Source organism: Elaeis guineensis, chromosome 15, assembly GCF_000442705.2.
Source record: "Elaeis guineensis isolate ETL-2024a chromosome 15, EG11, whole genome shotgun sequence".
In the NCBI taxonomy this organism is placed as follows: Eukaryota; Viridiplantae; Streptophyta; class Magnoliopsida; order Arecales; family Arecaceae; genus Elaeis; species Elaeis guineensis.
This window is the reverse complement of record NC_026007.2, coordinates 67,315,469-67,333,397: the sequence shown is the minus strand read 5'-3', so window position 1 is coordinate 67,333,397 and position 17,929 is coordinate 67,315,469. Positions and strand designations below refer to the sequence as shown.

General features: G+C 38.1%; 2 protein-coding genes across 3 annotated transcripts; one reads left to right on the top strand and one right to left on the bottom strand.

Moving 5' to 3' along the window:
* The first annotated feature begins 2,992 nt into the window (after positions 1–2,992).
* LOC140854050 (LRR receptor kinase SERK2-like) lies at positions 2,993–11,863 on the top strand. Its single transcript, XM_073249399.1, is given in 12 exon segments — positions 2,993–3,432; positions 4,465–4,597; positions 4,787–4,858; positions 6,329–6,472; positions 6,560–6,631; positions 6,804–6,869; positions 6,948–7,018; positions 7,152–7,292; positions 7,683–8,024; positions 8,697–8,726; positions 8,729–9,090; positions 11,305–11,863. Coding segments are annotated over 11 exon segments (1,731 nt in total). The 5' UTR covers positions 2,993–3,432; positions 4,465–4,481; the 3' UTR covers positions 11,620–11,863.
* A 3,910-nt stretch (positions 11,864–15,773) lies between these two features.
* On the bottom strand, positions 15,774–17,657 carry LOC140854071 (protein SENSITIVE TO PROTON RHIZOTOXICITY 1-like). 2 transcript variants are annotated; one of them, XM_073249447.1, is made up of 2 exons: positions 16,375–17,657; positions 15,774–16,071 (listed from the first exon to the last, which is right to left on the bottom strand). In XM_073249447.1, the coding sequence occupies exon 1, from the start codon at positions 17,474–17,476 to the stop codon at positions 16,385–16,387; it is 1,092 nt and encodes a 363-aa protein (XP_073105548.1). In that variant the 5' UTR covers positions 17,477–17,657; the 3' UTR covers positions 15,774–16,071; positions 16,375–16,384. The 2 variants fall into 2 exon arrangements, with proteins under 2 accessions (XP_073105548.1, XP_073105549.1); XM_073249448.1 differs by having other exon boundaries at positions 15,774–15,877.
* Between the last annotated feature and the right edge of the window lie 272 nt (positions 17,658–17,929).

The window sequence follows — 17,929 nt, the reverse complement described above, 5'->3', positions numbered from 1 at the left end:
CCCTCCTACCACAATAGCCTTCCAGTCAAGGGGATCTGTGCAAGGTTGCGGAAGGTGCATCATAATCCGTCGAAGGTACATAAGCCCTTCCTCTAGCGTCAATGTTGTGGTCAAGGGCTCGTGGCTTGGGTGGATTGGTCTCTGCTCCTGCATACACGAGGTATTATCTGCTTTGGCCTTTAGCCACTATGGCATGGAACCTCATGGTTTACCCTTCAAAAGTGCCTCACGAGGGAGAAGAGGTCCAATCCCATATAAGCCAGAGTCTTCATTAGTTTGCAACCAATATGGGACTAAGGATGCTCTCCCTCCTATACAACAACAGGGACAATGAGGGGTGACTCATTTGCTCAACACACACAAATTAGAGGGGGGGGAGAGAGAGAGAATTGGAAATATACCTTCTTATGATTTTAGTGGATATCTAGAAAGAAGTAAGTCAGGATTTTCAAACAACTATAGCTATGAGTTACCGAGAGTGCAAAACATGATTTTGAGTAATAATGGTGGTGTTTGGAACATTGGCTCTAGAATTTGCATCTAGTTTATTGAGGGTGCTGTCAATCTTGTGGTTGAAGGCAGTTGCTTCTGTGATATTCTTTTGTTTGCCTGTCCGCTTGTCACCTTAGCGGCAGATCTTGGCTATCTTCTCCTGTTTGTCATTCCTTCTTCTTACTTTTATTTTTCTAATAATTATTGCTGCTGTCATGGAAGAAAAGGCCTAACTTGCAGAATACAGGAAAGTTGGTGTGACTGAGTGACAATGGCCCTGAGCAATACAAACAGTAAACCATGCCAAACACAGAAAAATGGAATGTAAAAATTGGTGTTCTCCCATCTCTTGAAGCATGCATCATGAAAATTGAAATACAATAATTTGGAAATTACAAGAAATTACAGATGCCTGCTTGTTTAGAGATGCATATCTATTTGCTTTTTTTGTGTGGTAAGCTGCATAAGCCATGGATCTCTGCTGCCTCTTTTCTCATTGCCAATGACATACACGAAGGTGCATCTTATTAGCAACTACTTGAGAGTCAATGACGAGATTATCAATGATATCAAAAGAACACTTGACTGCATGTATGAACATCTTCCTTTTGTACTTATCGTATAGATGAAATCCATTTTTTTCCTTAACATTGTTTAAAATTAAATAGTGTAGCAATATCATGTGAAAAGGTCTGCTGCCAGGAAGCAGTGAGGCTGGCAAGGAGATCCTGATATTGGTCAGGCTTATACCATGTGTGTGCAAGCTTCTGCCTAATTTTGCAGTAGTGCTCTATATAGGAACGGTGGTATTAATATTCCGTGGATAAGACAAATTTTTCCCGGGGTTAATATGCTTCAAATTGCTCAAGATGGTTATCGCTTTGGCTACCTTGACATCCTTTTTGTAGCAGCATAAGCTCTATCACTAGATTTTAATCTGCTATAAGGTTGCCAATGTGACCGTAGTACTAAACTGTGTAGGTCCACAACCAACTATATTTTCCAGTTGCGTTTCTGGCTTGGAATTTTTTTGCATGCTTTTGTTCTCCTTTGAAGTGCCTCGGTTTGCTTTGTGGCAGATGCAGGAGTTTAGTTGTCAGTATGTTGAGCAGAGGCTGCAGTCTATGTCTATCAAAGCTTTTCTTTTTTCTTTTTTTCTTTTTTTTTTGGTTCCAGAAAATTTCTGCCATAATGCTGGGCTGGATACTCTTATAGGAGGTTTTCTATAGCTTCGCAGTATGTAAGCTCCTGCTTTTTCTAATAGATGCCAGGTGTAAAATGTGATGTTGCAGTTTTATTAGAAAACCAAGAGAAAGTATGCATGGCGTCAGTTGGGGGGGTGACAATTGCCTATCTAATTCATTGCAGGCTAACTGGGTGGATATGGGGGGCAAAATTAGGATTTTTTTAGGCATTCACTGTATTTGTTTGGAGCAGGGTTTGCCGTATCAGACTGAACCGTCCGGTACGGGGCGTACCGAGCCGGACCGGTCCTTACCGGTCCGGTTCGGGCCTGTTTTTTCGGAAAACGACCCCCGAACCGCACCGAACCGCCTGATTCGGTGCCGGTTCGGGCCCATACCGTTGGAACTGGCGGTATAAGCTCGGTTTGCATTGGTTTGGGTGAATCGAACCGTACCGCCCAGAGGGGACCATTTCACATGGGGAGGGACGAAGGTGGGGCCTTTTCATGTGGTTGGGGGAGGGAGGGGAGAGAGAAATGGGCGTGGCCCACTTCACATGGGGGGAGGGCCTGGTGCTTTAATAAGCACCAGGCCTTCGGTGTTCTTTGAGAGTTCTCATAGAATATCCATGGTCGTGGGCAACTTAATCGTTGAGACCTCTAAAAAAATTAGAAAAGAAGGCAAAATTTTGTGAAATTGGAAGAGTGATTGAGAAGAGACTGATCTTTGGTCGAAGGTAAGATAATCTGTTATTTTGTTAGTAAATTTTTTTTTTTTGTTTTTGTTGTTAGAATAGGATAAAAATGAGGTAAAATAAAAATAGGAGAAAATCATGCCAAAATTTTATGATTTTGGTATGATTTAATTATATGTGATAGATCTTTGGAAGATCTACACGATGACACCAAAATTTTTAATTTTCGTTAATTATATATTTTTTAAATATTTTTAAATATTTATTTTTTTAAAAATTAAAAATAATTTAAATTTTAGAAAAAAAATTAGAGTTTGGGAATCATGTTTAGAATGATTCAAGCTACTTAAATCTAATTTCAATTTTTTTTTCAAATATTTGAAATTAAAAAATTATTTTTTTAATTATTTAAATTAAAAAATTTAATTATAAAATAAAAAATATATAAAAATAGTTTTATATTTTAGTTAATTTAAAAATATTATTTGAAGCATATAACATATTTATTTTGAAATTATAAGTTTTAAAATAATTATTAAAATTATTTTAAAATTATATATAATTATTTTAATTATCATTAAACTATCGTGTTTTGTTATACTTGCATATATTTTAATTATATATATACTGCGGACGATCTTGCACGTGGAGTAGGGTCCATGGATGTATTTGGATCATCCTCGCATTATGGATTCTATTATCCACAGCCACCTTATGATCCATATGCATATGGTGCATCCGAGGCATCATCTTCTAGTGGTTACTACCCTATGCAGTCTGGAGCATCTTACGGATTAGATTTTGCGACTGGCATATTTGGATGGGCTCCTCCACAACCGTACCATCATCTCGAGGATATTTTTCAGAGTCAGAGTTTTAGCGAGAGGTCTGAGATGTCTTACAATCCAGAGAGGATGCCTTATGGGATGATGAATATTCGAGAGTACGGTGCAGCTTGGCTAGAGGGTTGGACTGATATTCCTTCAGACTATGTTGATGATCCAGACATCTACGAGCGTCACAGACACTCGACAAGAAATTAAATGCAGAGTACATCTTAAGGTTCGTATATCAGTTATTGCGCTTTGTACTTAAATATTTAGATATATTTTAATGCATATTTTATATATTTTTTTTTAGTTTTAAGATGACATAGTTGAAATATAATGTAAATAAATATATGTTTGAAATTTTGGATCAAGAGTCTTTGTACCGCAACCTAACTCCAAATTGAACCCAAATATGTCAATAATATGCAATATAATGCCATATTGAGGTTGTATTTATCAATTATTAACTTCAAAAATCAAAAAAAAAATCGAAAAAAATATTGTGTACCAGTACGTCTAGACGTACCGTATGTCGGTACGGTACTGTATCGTACCAGTCCGGCACCGGCACGCCATCCGGTACCGGTACAACGAACCTTGGTTTGGAGTTTTAGTCCACTTAACTTTCTTAATATCATCATTTTCGACCATGATAAGAAGAAAAATCTGGCCTTATTTCTGGTACACTTTGTTGATCCATTGTGTATGAAAAGGAACTATGAGTATTTGGGAAGAAAATGAAAAAAATTGAACATGGTCTCAAGGGCTGCGAGTCGGATGGGATCTGCTCTATCTGGTGAACTGGGAGTGGAGATTGGGGTGTGACTGGGTGGGTATTGGTCTATTAGTTATGGGTCATAACAGTTTATACTTTGGGGTAGATTGGAGGCTTGTCCAGCTTTTCCAACTTGATGGTGTAGAAAAGAACTAATTAAAAAGTACCATAAGGACATTTAATTGTAACATAATACTTTTCTTTAGCCTCCACCTGGAAAAATATTTAACTTTTTCAGGAAAGAATTAAGCTTCAGATGCATCTGCTACTTTAAGATGATGTGTATATTGGGTAGGCAAATGATGATCAGACCTTGACTGTTGACATGCTTATGATGATATTATGTGCATTGATGAGCTTTTATTAGCAAAATGTAGTTGATGAACTGCTTTGTTCGATTATTTTCTCAAAGTTGATATAGTTATTTATCTTCTATGCATTCTGTTTTTGTCTAATTTTGTGAACTTATTAATATTCATGTGTTTCTAGGAGATGCATTAAATGACATGAAGCGTAAGTTAAATGCCAGTGGCAGTCAGCTTGTTGATTGGAATACAAATCAAGTCAATCCCTGCACATGGAACTCTGTTATTTGTGATAATAACAACAATGTCATTCAAGTGTAAGTTATTTCTTGATATCTCAGTTCCTGTTTATTTATTCCTCCCAGATGTTTTTTTGCTATTATGGTGTACGTATGCATTGCCAACTTAATCATGTTTGTTGATTTCTAGCTTATCCTTTTGCTCAGAACATTGCCTAATACAATGCCTTGCTTTTATTTATTGTTATTGTTGCTTTGTTTGCGCAGAACATTGCCTAACATGGGATTCACTGGAACCTTGTCTCCAAGAATTGGAGAGCTGAGCTATTTAACTGTATTGTAAGTATAGTTATATGTTTCCAAAGATTTTGAAATCTTCATGATATCACCTTACCTTGGTCTACACTTGCAAAACTTAATCCACCTATATGAGGTTAAATTAATGAATCAAAATACAGCTCATTGAAGTGTGGAAACTTTCTGCAATTGTTTCTCAACCTGAAGTCAACATACTACGATACAATACTGAAATTCCTAGCAAAGCCAATTTTTGGCAGGGTTTGGTGTATGATTTAGAAGGCAATCACGGTTACAAATTGTAAACTCATGCAACTAGGAAGTACACCTACAAGATTAATGCTACAAGCAGGAGCATAGATAAAAGATAAAAAAAGGCATAATTGGGTATGGAAAACTAGAACTTTCTTTTAGGTCTATTAGATGGAGCCAAATAGAAAACGTTGTGAAATCTCCTGGAGCTCACACTGATAACCAATTCCTTGTTTGTTCTCTAGTGGGTAGAAAGGCTAATTACCTTTTCTTTTATTCTATAGATTGCTGATCTTGACCTAACTCAGTTTGCTTGTACATGACTTTTGCGTCAGGTATTTATGATATCCTTTTAGTTACGTTATTGCGGCATTGCTTCATAAAAAGAAGATAGCCATCCACTATAATTCTCCATTTGAGGAAAAAGAGATTTTTGTCATTGTAAAGGGCTATAGGGAGAATCATTATAGTCAACATGTGCTATAATTAGTTTTCCAGAAGGAAAAGTTACTTTGAATTATGTGTTGTTTCTTTTGTTGATACATTTGAGTATCAATAGCAAGTCAGATGAGGAAAATTTATATGTTGCCATTTGTTTTTTAAGCTTAATATTTGAATATGCAGTTTGGGCATCAAATTCATTGTATTGCGGGAGTTAGCATATAATAATTTGATTAATCTAAGTAATTAGCTTGAGAACTGTCTGCATTGATAGTAAAGCAATGCATTATAGAAATACAAAAGCAATGAGAGAAGGATCACTAAAGAGCGGGATTAAATATTCCCTGTCCAAATCAGGTTTGTTCCAGGAGGAAAGGAGTGATCCCATGTACCTTTGTGCCTATGTTATATGTTGAATTTGCTATGGAACCCTCCTGTCCTCACATTCTAGATTTTGTAAGTCTTTTATGAAAGTTACCATCAAGAGCATGGTACTCCCTAGAAGGAGAGGGATGCCAACGAGCTGACATAACTTCCATCAGCATCAACAGCATGGTTTTGAATTTGCACTAATTGATTCTGAAAGAACAAAGTGTGAATAATGCTTTTTATTCACACGTGTTGTGGGAGTATAGGCTTGTAAATCTGTACATTGATGCTTTATTTGTACATACATTGAGCCTAACAGGTTACATGGGAAAGTAATAACCAATGGTTTTGTGTACATGGAGCTATTTCCCCTATTAGAATTACTGCATCATTGCAATCATCTAGCGCTGGTTCCTCATTTCTCTCCTAACTTGATGTATAACCATGCAGGTCCTTGCCAGATAACAATATAACTGGCGGAATACCAGAATCATTTGGAAATTTATCTAGTCTGACAAACTTGAATTTGGAAAATAATCTTTTAAGTGGAGAAATACCCGCTTCTCTTGGCAGGCTTTCGAAGCTTTCAATTTTGTAAGTAGGATCATAGCTTTGACTATTTAAGTCAAATGTTGGAATTAACCTCTCCTCATTTTTGCATTCATTTAACCTTGTGATCAGGACTTTGAATCAAAACAAACTTACTGGAAATATTCCTGAATCCCTTTCAAACCTTCCAGGCTTAAATGACATGTAAGTGCTACCACTAATGATGCTGATTTTGGGTCTGCTTTGTAAGAAACCACAAAATTGTGTTTTAATCTGTCTTCGTGCTTAGATATTTTTTGACAATGCTAAGCATTACTTTATGTTCAGAAATGTTTCTTATAAATCTGGACAACCACAATCTGACTTGTGTTTGCAGTGGTCTAGCGTTCAATCATCTTAGTGGTCTAGTACCAGATCGTCTATTCCAAGTAGCCAAATACAAGTATGGCCAGATCTTTAGAATATCTGGATGCAAGCGCTCCTATCATGGCTGTTGATCTGATTTGGTTATTTCATGCAGCTTTACAGGTAACAATCTAAATTGTGGCTCAAATTTTCCACACCCTTGTGCATCCAATGTACCTGGCCAAGGTAACATGTGCTGTTTGTTGTGTCCTTTATCTGGGTTAACTATATTTATTGGGAAAACCTTTTACTTTGGGAGGGGAAACTTTGTGCACTTTGGCTCCAGGCAACAGTCCTTATTTTTGATTTGTCTTGACAGGAGGATCCAGCAATCCAGAGATTGGAATTGTGCTGGGCAGTGTTGGAGGAGTAATAGGGCTCCTTGTTATAGGGGCTGCATTTCTGTTCTGTAAGGTTAGGAGGAAAGGTTATCGACGGGAAGTTTTTGTAGATGTTGCAGGTCTGTCTTTTCATTTAGTCGTTAAATTAGATGGTTCACCAAGCTTTGCTTTGGAACACTTTTATGCGTATCTAAATGGTATTACTGCACTTGGTGCTTTTGTCTTTTCTCCCATTTAGTATCCACTTCAAGTGTTCTGAATTTTTGTTTTTCCGCATCTAACTCTTTCTCCATCATGATTAAATTTTTCAATACATTTGCAACTTAAGTCAAACCGGAGAGGGATTGGAAAAAAATTGCTGGCTTGCCCTCTATCTATTAATTTTGCATGACCTCATGTTAAAGATTGCAATGTCATTAAAATGGTTGTTGCCATGTGATTTTTCTTTTTATACATAAATTTCATGGAGCAGATGTTTCTGACAAATTGCAAACACTTTTGACATTTAGGTGAAGTTGATCGCAGGATTGCATTTGGACAGTTGAAGAGATTTGCTTGGCGAGAATTACAACTTGCAACAGAGAACTTCAGTGAGAAGAATATTCTTGGACAGGGGGGTTTTGGAAAAGTTTATAAAGGAGTGCTTCCAGATAACACAAAAATTGCTGTAAAAAGGTTGACTTATTATGGAAATCCTGGAGGGGAGGCTGCATTTTTACGTGAAGTGGAGCTGATAAGTGTAGCTGTTCACAGAAATCTATTGAGGTTGTTTGGTTTTTGTACAACACCAACAGAACGGCTTCTAGTTTATCCTTTCATGCAAAACTTGAGTGTTGCCTACCGTTTACGAGGTACTAATGCTGAGACAACGATGAAGTTACCAAATTTCTTTATTCCATAATTTTTTTCCCAATATGTCATTCTTTCTGCATGAATTCTTTCTGATTTCTTCCCCTCTATTAAGATGGGAATTTGTTGCAGGGGCAAGAAATATTTGCTCTAGTTAGGGCTCTACCCCTGTTCTCAAACATTTCCATTTTCATGTGAAAGTATAATTACGCCAACGAGTAATATAATGGGCTTAAAACTTCATGTTGACCTTGATATATTCAAATGGAGCACTATATGGTAATGCTACATTTTGGTGGGTAAGGTCTTGAAGACCATCAATGCTTCAAACTGTCATAAGAAGGCACACATTTTGAACATAAGTTCTTTAACACTTTTTTTTTTGTTCCAAGAGTCAAGTGGTTTGTCATATTTAGTGAATATGCAACATTCTTGGACGAGTGGGTGCCTCCTGAATCTCACCTTAGCATGTTCAGTAGCAATGGTCTGGCATGCAACCTGAATTGATCAGTATATATAAATAAGTCATGCATGTGATGCACTATAATTCACATTTAATTCTGTCATTTACTCACAGAGTCCATTGGAGTATCACTTTTCAGGTAACCTAACACCTGCTATCTTTATTGCTGTTGATTTCTGATTGCATGTCCTCAATGCCTTGACTAGTGCAGACTTTAAACCTGGGGAACCAGTTTTAGATTGGCCTACAAGAAAAGAGTGGCTTTAGGCACTGCACGTGGTTTGGAGTACCTTCACGAACATTGCAACCCAAAAATTATACATCGTGATGTTAAAGCTGCTAATGTCTTGCTTGATGAAGATTTTGAAGCAGTTGTTGGGGACTTTGGCTTGGCAAAATTGGTTGATGTGAGGAGTACATCTGTGACAACTCAAGTTCGTGGGACTATGGGCCACATAGCACCTGAATATTTGTCGACTGGAAGGTCATCTGAGAAAACTGATGTTTTTGGTTATGGGATCATGCTTCTCGAACTTGTTACCGGACAACGTGCTATAGACTTTTCTCGCTTGGAGGAAGAAGATGATGTACTCTTGCTTGATCATGTAAGTTTGCCTAGCTCTGCTGAATTACATCTTTTCACTTTTGAGAATCACCTGATTTCTTACAATGGTTATGTCATGATTTTTTTTCTCTTCGGCATGGTTTTTCATATTGTTTAAGTATTTCTCATATTATAAACTTTTCTAGTTTCAATAGACATAGTCATATAGTTGATACTCGCACTGCAAGTTTTTCTTTCAGCATTTGTTACCAAAAGATGCTAGCCACCACTTTGCTGTATTTCTGCTGTTTACAGTACAGAAAAGATAATCTAAACACTTTGCTATTCCAAATTGGTGACTTTCTTGATTGTCTAGGTCAAATGACTAAACTACTTTGTAGACATATGGGTTACTAATTCTCATTTGTGCGTCTATGTATTCATGGTAGTTTGTATTAAATTATACAGATCCAATATTTCATGTCTTCATGTATGTATGATTTATAAATGATGTATTCTATGACTTGCATCCTCGTAAATGAAACAGGCTAATACATTAATAGCTTAGATGATAAGAATCTATACGATTTGTACAACTCAGATGACGTATTACTTGTACTACTATTACTTATATTGCTTGCTCAAAAATTGGCATATCATGCTTAGCTTAGGCTGAATTATCACCTCTTGGTGCATATTTTTGGAGGGTGTTGTTGGGAGTACTTAATTTCAGGTAATAGCAATTCAACTTTTAAATATGGGCTATTACGTATTCATCACTTGAAAATCAGTATTTGCGTCTCTCCCCCTTCAGTCATCCTGTTTTTGCAATGATATCCATCTTTAGAATTTTGCCTGATGTCGTTAATAAGTACCAATTTTAAGTTTTAAATGGCTGTATTACTCTTTTGCACCAACACCCCTGAAAAATTTTAACATTCAATTTGTATCATGAAGTTATAATTTGCATATATTTTTCATGGGTATCAACCCAAAGGGTAAAAGAGTCATTTTATAGTTAAAATAAGACTTGTTACACTGTCAGCCAAAAATTTAACTTGAGGGTCATCAATTCCAAAAAGGATGAATTGAGCTTTATGTTTGCAAACAATGATTTTGATTAGTAGATATAATCCATATCTGCAGGGATAGGTGAAAAACCCCTAAAAAATGTAGGAGAATTTCTATCATATGATACATGTTGGAGAGTTCATCATATTTAGTTAAGTTTTATTTCTTGCATAAAGTACAAGAATTGTAAAGAATTGGATATTAAGATCGTATCTATAACATTGCATGTCTGAGTTTGCTGATACTCAGCAAGACAACAGTATTATCGTAAGGCACGCCTAATCTTGAATGGTGCAAGATGTATGGTGTTTTGGTGCCCGCTTGTCCTTCACCCACCATATCATTTACAGTATCACCCTAAAATTCTGTGAAGCTGTATTGGGCTTCTCTCACTAAGCAACAGCGCCAGGTAAAGATACATATCAAAAGAGTGGTCACCATCAAGGTGAGAAACTTACTAAAAATATACCAATATCATAAACTACATAGTAAATATATACATTTCACATGCACATAGTTATTGGGCATATGAGATGAACTGTAAAAGTAGGAAGGCAGGCAAAAACTTGATGCCATTGCTTTTGAACTTGAGCCTGATCTTGGACATATGTGGGTTTTTGGATGTACCAGAGAGGAAAACCTGAATCAATTACAACCTGTTGCGTTCTTGGAAATGGTTCCATAATGCTTCTATGTACAACATACCAGGTAATTGCACTGAAAAAGTATGATATACTTTGATGCAGTCTGCAAGTTCTTTTTCTTTTTTTTTTTTTCCTTTAGTTTCATAAATTTTATCCTTTTTTACTTGAAAATTGGATTCTGTCCTATCTCGTTTTCCAAAATATCAACAAGAAGCAATTTCTCTGCCATAGGATGAGCTACACATGTTCTCAATTATGCACATGCAAGAAGGCTAGATTAGTAGTATAAAATTTTGTTGGCATGGAAGAACTTGGTTACCATTGACTTCTTTTAGGGGTGTTCATCTCAATCTCATATAGAATGAGAATAGTTCATTGTTTGCCCTTTTGATAACATGTAGATCTTTTTTTAAATATATATATATATATATATTTATACAACGAACCTTTAAATGTTTGTTTCTTGCATATGCAGATAACTGTTGTTATGTGCTATTCAGTCTAGTTACTTATCTGTAGCTCTTGATGATTTGCTAGTGACTGTTCTTTTGCAAACCTAGGTTAAGAAACTAGAGAGGGAAAAACGATTGGATGCTATTGTCGACCGTAACCTGAAAAAGAACTATGACAGCCAGGAAGTGGAAATGATGATTCAGGTTGCTTTGCTTTGTGCCCAAGCATCACCGGAGGATCGTCCCACAATGTCTGAAGTAGTTCGGATGCTTGAAGGGGAGGGGCTGGCTGAGAGGTGGGAAGAGTGGCGGCAAATTGAAGTTTCACGGGGGCAAGAATACGAGATGATGCAACGGAGATTTAACTGGGATGAAGATTCTATGCATAACCAGGAAGCCATTGAACTCTCTGGGGGAAGATGAATTGAAGGTGGAATTACAATCAACTTGTTGTTAGGAATGTGAAGAATGGTGAGAAAATAGTTTCTTTTCTTTTCTTTTCTTCCTGCTTTGTTTTTGTGAGTGTTGCTGTGCAGGCAGAGGCTAAGGGCCCTCTAGGTACATGCCTCTGCCTTGGTCCCTGGGTCTTCTCTTCCTCAAGAAGAATCTCACATTTGTACAAATCCTATCATGCTTTTCAAATTGAAGGGAGTTTTGCATGGAGAAACCCAACTTTATCTCATTCTGCGAAGCAGGTCACTTCTGTTCTTTCTTTTGAAGAAAAAGTCCACTTCAAACTTCCTTGGACCATTGTACCTTTTTCCTTATGACCAGCTTAACACATTCTTGTGTGCGCGCTAGTCGACCATATGCGTGTTTATTACAATTATGTGCATACTGATTATATATTATATGTAAAGGCATAAGGATCTGGTAAAGTTTGAAATGGACGGTTTCTGCAAAAAAAGAGAGTTAAAAGGATTCACTTTTTGCAAAGATGAAATTGCTCTGGATTTTTTTTTTTCTTTCAAAATCTCCTAAACTGAAAGTATTTTGACGCTGAAATCCAACCATTTATTTTACTTGTTACGTTTTCAAGTGCTTTTGGTGAATTAATTCAGGTTGTAAAATTTGATATGAGAATTATAGATCCTATGAGAGATAGAATAGAGGTTTATCCATTTATGGGAGAAGAAATTTCTTTAATGTTTCAATTGCTTTTAGCCTAAGTATTCTAAACATCCAACATAAGTCTATTGTTCTTTTTGAGAAAACAAGGGGTCCTATGGTTAAATGTGAAAATTTTCATCTAGTTCTATATTTTCCTTTCCTTTTCCTTTCTCTTCTCTCTAGAAGCTTTGCTCTTGAGATGAATGATTACCTAGGTGTCATCTCACAACTTAAGCATGTAAATGAGGTACAGAAAGTGAACTTCTAGTGCTCATACTTCGGGCTATCGTGAAGCTGTAGGGAAAGAAGTGCCATAGGTCCCAAGACCAGCTGGGAGAAGATTTAGAACAGAGCACAGAAAACCGATGGGACTTCAACTATTTCATCAGAGGACTAATGATGAACTTAGATAATTTGTACCGTAGGAGATGACAGAACTTCGAGAAATCGGTCATATTTCGGAGAACAATAAAATAAAAGGGTGTGTATTATGTAATCATTCTAGCGATCACTGTTAGATAATTTTAAAATATTGAATAATCTTTAAATTATTTTCTGCATTTTTTTAATGATTTTAAAAGGTTTTTCAGTTGGTGTACCATTTGGCAAAACAATATCTAATTGGAAAATCTAAAAGATCAAAGCATGAAGGGTTGTGCTTTGCTTAGTCCATGTTGAATAGGTTAATACAAGTCTACTTGCGTAATATAGGGCAGAAGATTTGCACATTCTTTTTAATTTCTTTCTATAAATTTTTTTAAAAAAATTGTTTTATCAATGTAGATGATTTTTCTGGTTGATCTTTTAGATAGAGATATCGAGGATTAACTTTCTTGGATAATTCTTGGATAAATTTTTCATTCATGATCAAGTATTCCTAAGAAACTTCTTATTTGTTTTAGAGTTTGCATTCCTGGAATTTTTAAAAACTTGTCTAGAATCTGTGGTTCCATTTACAATTTTCCTTCTTTAATACAAAAACCTGGATATCCAATATCTTATTGTCAGGCTCAATACCTTTTTGGTAAAAGATAGCTTCATTTTTTATGAAGCCATTACAGAATGTTGTTTATGTTCTTTTCTTATTTTAGAGAAAACAAAGACATCGTCTATATAAACTACGCAACATCCTTTATGCGATTGTAACAAATAATCCATCTTTTGAAAACCTGAGAGGCATTTTTTAATGCAAAAGGAATTATACAAGTTTGCCATCCAATTTGTGCAAGGAGTTCAGGTATCTGTATGAAATATTTTTTTTTTTAACCATCTATAATTTAAGAAAGAGGGTGCTGGGGAAATCACTTCTTATCATCTCTAAGGTCGAAAGAAGTGAAAAAGGATGCAAGGTGTGTTTATTATTCAATTTAGTAATCAACCCGCATACTTTGTTGACATCTTTCATCCAATACATGACCCCATTTATGCAAGCACAAGAACCAGTTAATGGACAAAAGCTTATTTCACCATTGTTCTCCACGGAGGAGAGCCTAAAGGTAGGCATTTCACAATTCCCTTCGGATACACAGATTGGATGCAAATTATGCACCATATACTCCTTTCCGGATGAACATGCTATCCCATAACAATCAGAATGATCAAATAAACATTATTATTTCCTAGTGTCGGAACACAGATGAAATCTTTAGTTGCAACTTCCACGAGAGAGATTTATTTCCATTTAGAAGAACATCTGCTAAGAGTTAAAATTTGGAGTTGCAACCACAAGCATCTGATGCATCATAATTCTTGGTTAGCAGCCAAAAATCCTGCATACAAATCTTATATGATGCATTCCCAAGTCCCCAGGGACTTGTATAATCATGGTGATGGTGGGTCTCCATCCTTTCCCCTCGGAAAAATTCTTGGAGGCTGTCTGCAGGCAAGTCAATGCAGTCAATGAGAAGTTTGGATATCCACGCGATAGCTGCCTTTCTGCTGCCATTAGCATTGTAGGCAGAAAAACTCTCTCCTGTCTTCAACATTGTAGCCTAAAAATTGAGAAAAGCTAGCTCATCCACTTGCTCATCAGCTGTAGTATAAAAAGGACCATAACTGTATCCTTAACTTTAAATGGTGTACATACGCTTGTAGGTCCTAAAACGAGAAAACTTGGTCTAATATCAAGTCAGAAACTACTGCTACTCCAAGAGGCTGACAAGCTATTCAGGGACATACTCGATATGCGAGATTTGCCAGGAGACCATATGGCACCACATGACTCCATGATTGGATATGGTCTAGCCAGACGTTTAGTACAAGGGAAATCAAAACACATACTTTTTTGCCATGGGATTCTCACTCTTCTAAATTCAGAGCCAATAAACACAGAGGATACATCTGCTCTGATATGGACTTTCATATTACCTTGTTTAACCTGTCTCAATGAAGAAGAAGAAGAAGAAGAATTTACCGAAGAAGAAGAAGAAGAAGAAGAAGAAGAAGAAAGGGAGGGGGAAAAACTTGACCCTTCGTCTGCTTCTTAGTTGGAGCATATTTTCTGTATAAACTGTCTATTAGAGATCATAATGAGTCATGGAAGTAACAATCATAAAGAGGTGCTTTTACAGCTTCAATTCTTTGAGAAAGAGCAAGAAAGGCAGATTTTTCAGTTTGTGGAAATCGGCACAGGATGTTTGAGTCCAAAGAATATACGTGCAGGCAACATAGGAGCCTAGAAGTTGTATCAATCAAAGCAGAAGAGGGAGTTTGTAAAGATGAAAAACAAGAACTTTCTTTTAAAAAAAAAATAAAAATGGGTGGAAATGCCACAAGGAGTTGAACTTGGGATTTCTTCCTAGCGCTAACAATATGGAGAGGGATGCCATCTGCCCAAGCAAAAGGAGAAGTTGGCAACAAAGAGGGGTACTGAGAGTACCTAATGAATTCTCCCTCAAGGTGGATGCCTCTCTCAGCCAATTTTACTCATTTAATTTCAGCCGTTCTACTTGGTGGACAATTGTGGCTATCTATAGCTTAAATCCCTTGTGATCCTTATAAATTTATGCTTATCTTCCCATAGAATGGAATCCCAATGTCTATAGGCCAAGAATGCAGCCTATTGCATTTTTAACTTTTTGACTTGCATAGAATATTGAGGTCAATTTAAGATCATAACAAGGGCAGTGCCATATGTCATATAGGTTAACAATAAACACCAATGAAGTACAATAGAAACTACAAATGTACTGAAGATTTTAATGAAGATTGAGATACAACATGTAGAATGTTGACACAAAAGCCATCTTTTATACCTGAACTTCCATAACCAACATTTACAGATGTTTCATATGTACAAGTTTTTGAACTTGGTTTCCTTGAAGATGAATTTTCCGCTGTCTAATACTACAGGTCAGATTCTTATCACAAAGTAGAGGATCAACATAAGCCCCTATAACTTGAAACTAGGGTTGTTGTAAAGTATAACCTTTAATATCAAAGTTATGGCAGCAGAACCACACATAAAGTTATGCTAGATAAGTTCATTGAAGCTTGTATTTATCATCTGAGTTACATCAGGACATAAGTGCCACAATGAGCTGGATCAAAACTTATGTAAACCTAAAAGAACCTGCAACCGAAAACACAACAGTGAAGATCAAAGCGTCACAGCTGCCTCCACAATGATGAGTAAGACAGATGTTAACATTCACTTCCTGGGAAACAATAATACAAATATGTCTTCCATGAGACTATTCCCCGGATAATCTTCATCAACACAGAGAAAGGACTGTAACCAGCAGGAGCCATTTCCTAGAAACAAACCTTTCAGGAGGGCAAAGCAGGTCACACATAACCTCATTGTGTAATAATCCAAAGAAAAAACAATGAACACCAAAAACATTCCCAACCAAAAACTACATCTAAGAATGATCAAAACTAATCACATCAACCCTTAATCCTCTGCTTTTATGAATGTTGTATGCCATTAAAGCTCCAGTTAAAAGAAACCTATACTGCTGTATATGCTCGGGAGAGTGCAGGAATTACACAATGAAGCTCTTATTATAAACACGATAATTCCTAATTTAGAACAAAAAGCTTATAACAGGATGGGAATACACTCACCAGTAATATGCTAACGTGCCGGCCAATTAACACCTTCCATCCCTTCCAATTCCTTCATTAACCTGCGAAAGAACTCGGGATCAAGACCCTCTTCACCAACTGGCTCATCTCCTCCCCTTCCAATATCCTCTCCTCCTCCCGCCACCAATTCTTTCTCTTTCCCCTTCTCCTCCTCCTCCTCCTCCGTCCCGACAGCCGGCAAGTGCCCTTCGAACAGAGCGACATGCCCAAAGAGCTTATCCTTCCTCGAGAAGCTCGTCCCGCACGAGCACCGCCACCGGCTCTCGCCGCAGTGCTTGAGGTGGTTCTTGAGGTCGGCCGGCACCGAGAAGCTCTTCTTGTTGCACCGGTGGCAAGAATACATCTTGGGGCAGTGGCTCCTCTTGAAGTGGTTCTTGACGCACACCGCCGACTTCAGCGGTCGGAACCGGCTGTGGTGCCGGTTACGGTTGCAGCCGACGGATGGGCACGAGAACCTCAATTTCCTCCCGCCGCCGTCGTCCGGCTGGTGGCGGTCCCGGTCCGGTGGCTTCGAGAGGGCCTCTAGGGTTTTGAACCGGTTACCGTGGGCCCGCATGTGCATCCGGAGGTTGGCGTCGCGCTTGAACCCCTTGCCGCAGATCTCGCAGAAGTGGATGTGCTCCGCCAGCAGCTCCGCCACGTCGATCTCCACGATATCGCCATCCTCCTCCGCCGCGTCCCCATCATCCGGAGCCGAGCTCGACGGATCCGGGTCGGAACCGATCTGATCGGCTAATTTTCCGGCTGCTGGATCGATGGCGGATGTGGGGGCGAGGTCGACGGGGTGGGAGCAGGCGAGGAGGGCGGCACCGTTGAGGATGGTCTGGTGGACGGCGGAGGCGATCTCCGCGGAGACGAGCTGGAGCTGGTCGTCGTCGAGGGGGGCGCGGCGGCCGATGGAGTCGGAGAGGACGCGGCTGAGGGATTCCATCTTCTGACCGAGGACGGAGAGGTTGAGGAGAGGAAGGCGGGGGTCAGATCTCGCCATGGGGGCTGGCCGGGAGTCACCGTCGCGCGCAGCGGAGCTGGGATCGATTCCGGCGGAGGTCTGGCCGGGATTTCGGCATCCGGAGCCGATCATCGGTGCCGACAGCTTTGGGAAGTCCGGAGCGGAAAAAAAAGCAGGACTTTTCTTGGTTAGGGGCTTTATAGAAGGGGACGGCGGCCGCCGGCACAGTGGTTCAGGACCACTTCGGTGCAAGGATTCCCAGTCCTGCTGGAAACAGCGTTGTTTTTTGTTTTTTGGTTTTTTTTAATTTCTTAGGATTGAGCTCTTGATCTGATCCTGTCGAAAGAAAGCTAAAATATTGACCCGGTTTGTGCGTGTGGGTCACGGATCTGCCGCTGGCTGCGGGGTTAATGATCAATCCATATATTCTTGATATCACGAATATAGAAATAAAAATATAATAAATAAAAAAATATTAATCATTATTACTATCATAAATAAAATATTTAATTATTATGAACAGGGGCTTGACCCGCCCCCTTTATTTAGCAATAACCTCTTTATTTAGCAATTAAAGAATCTTGA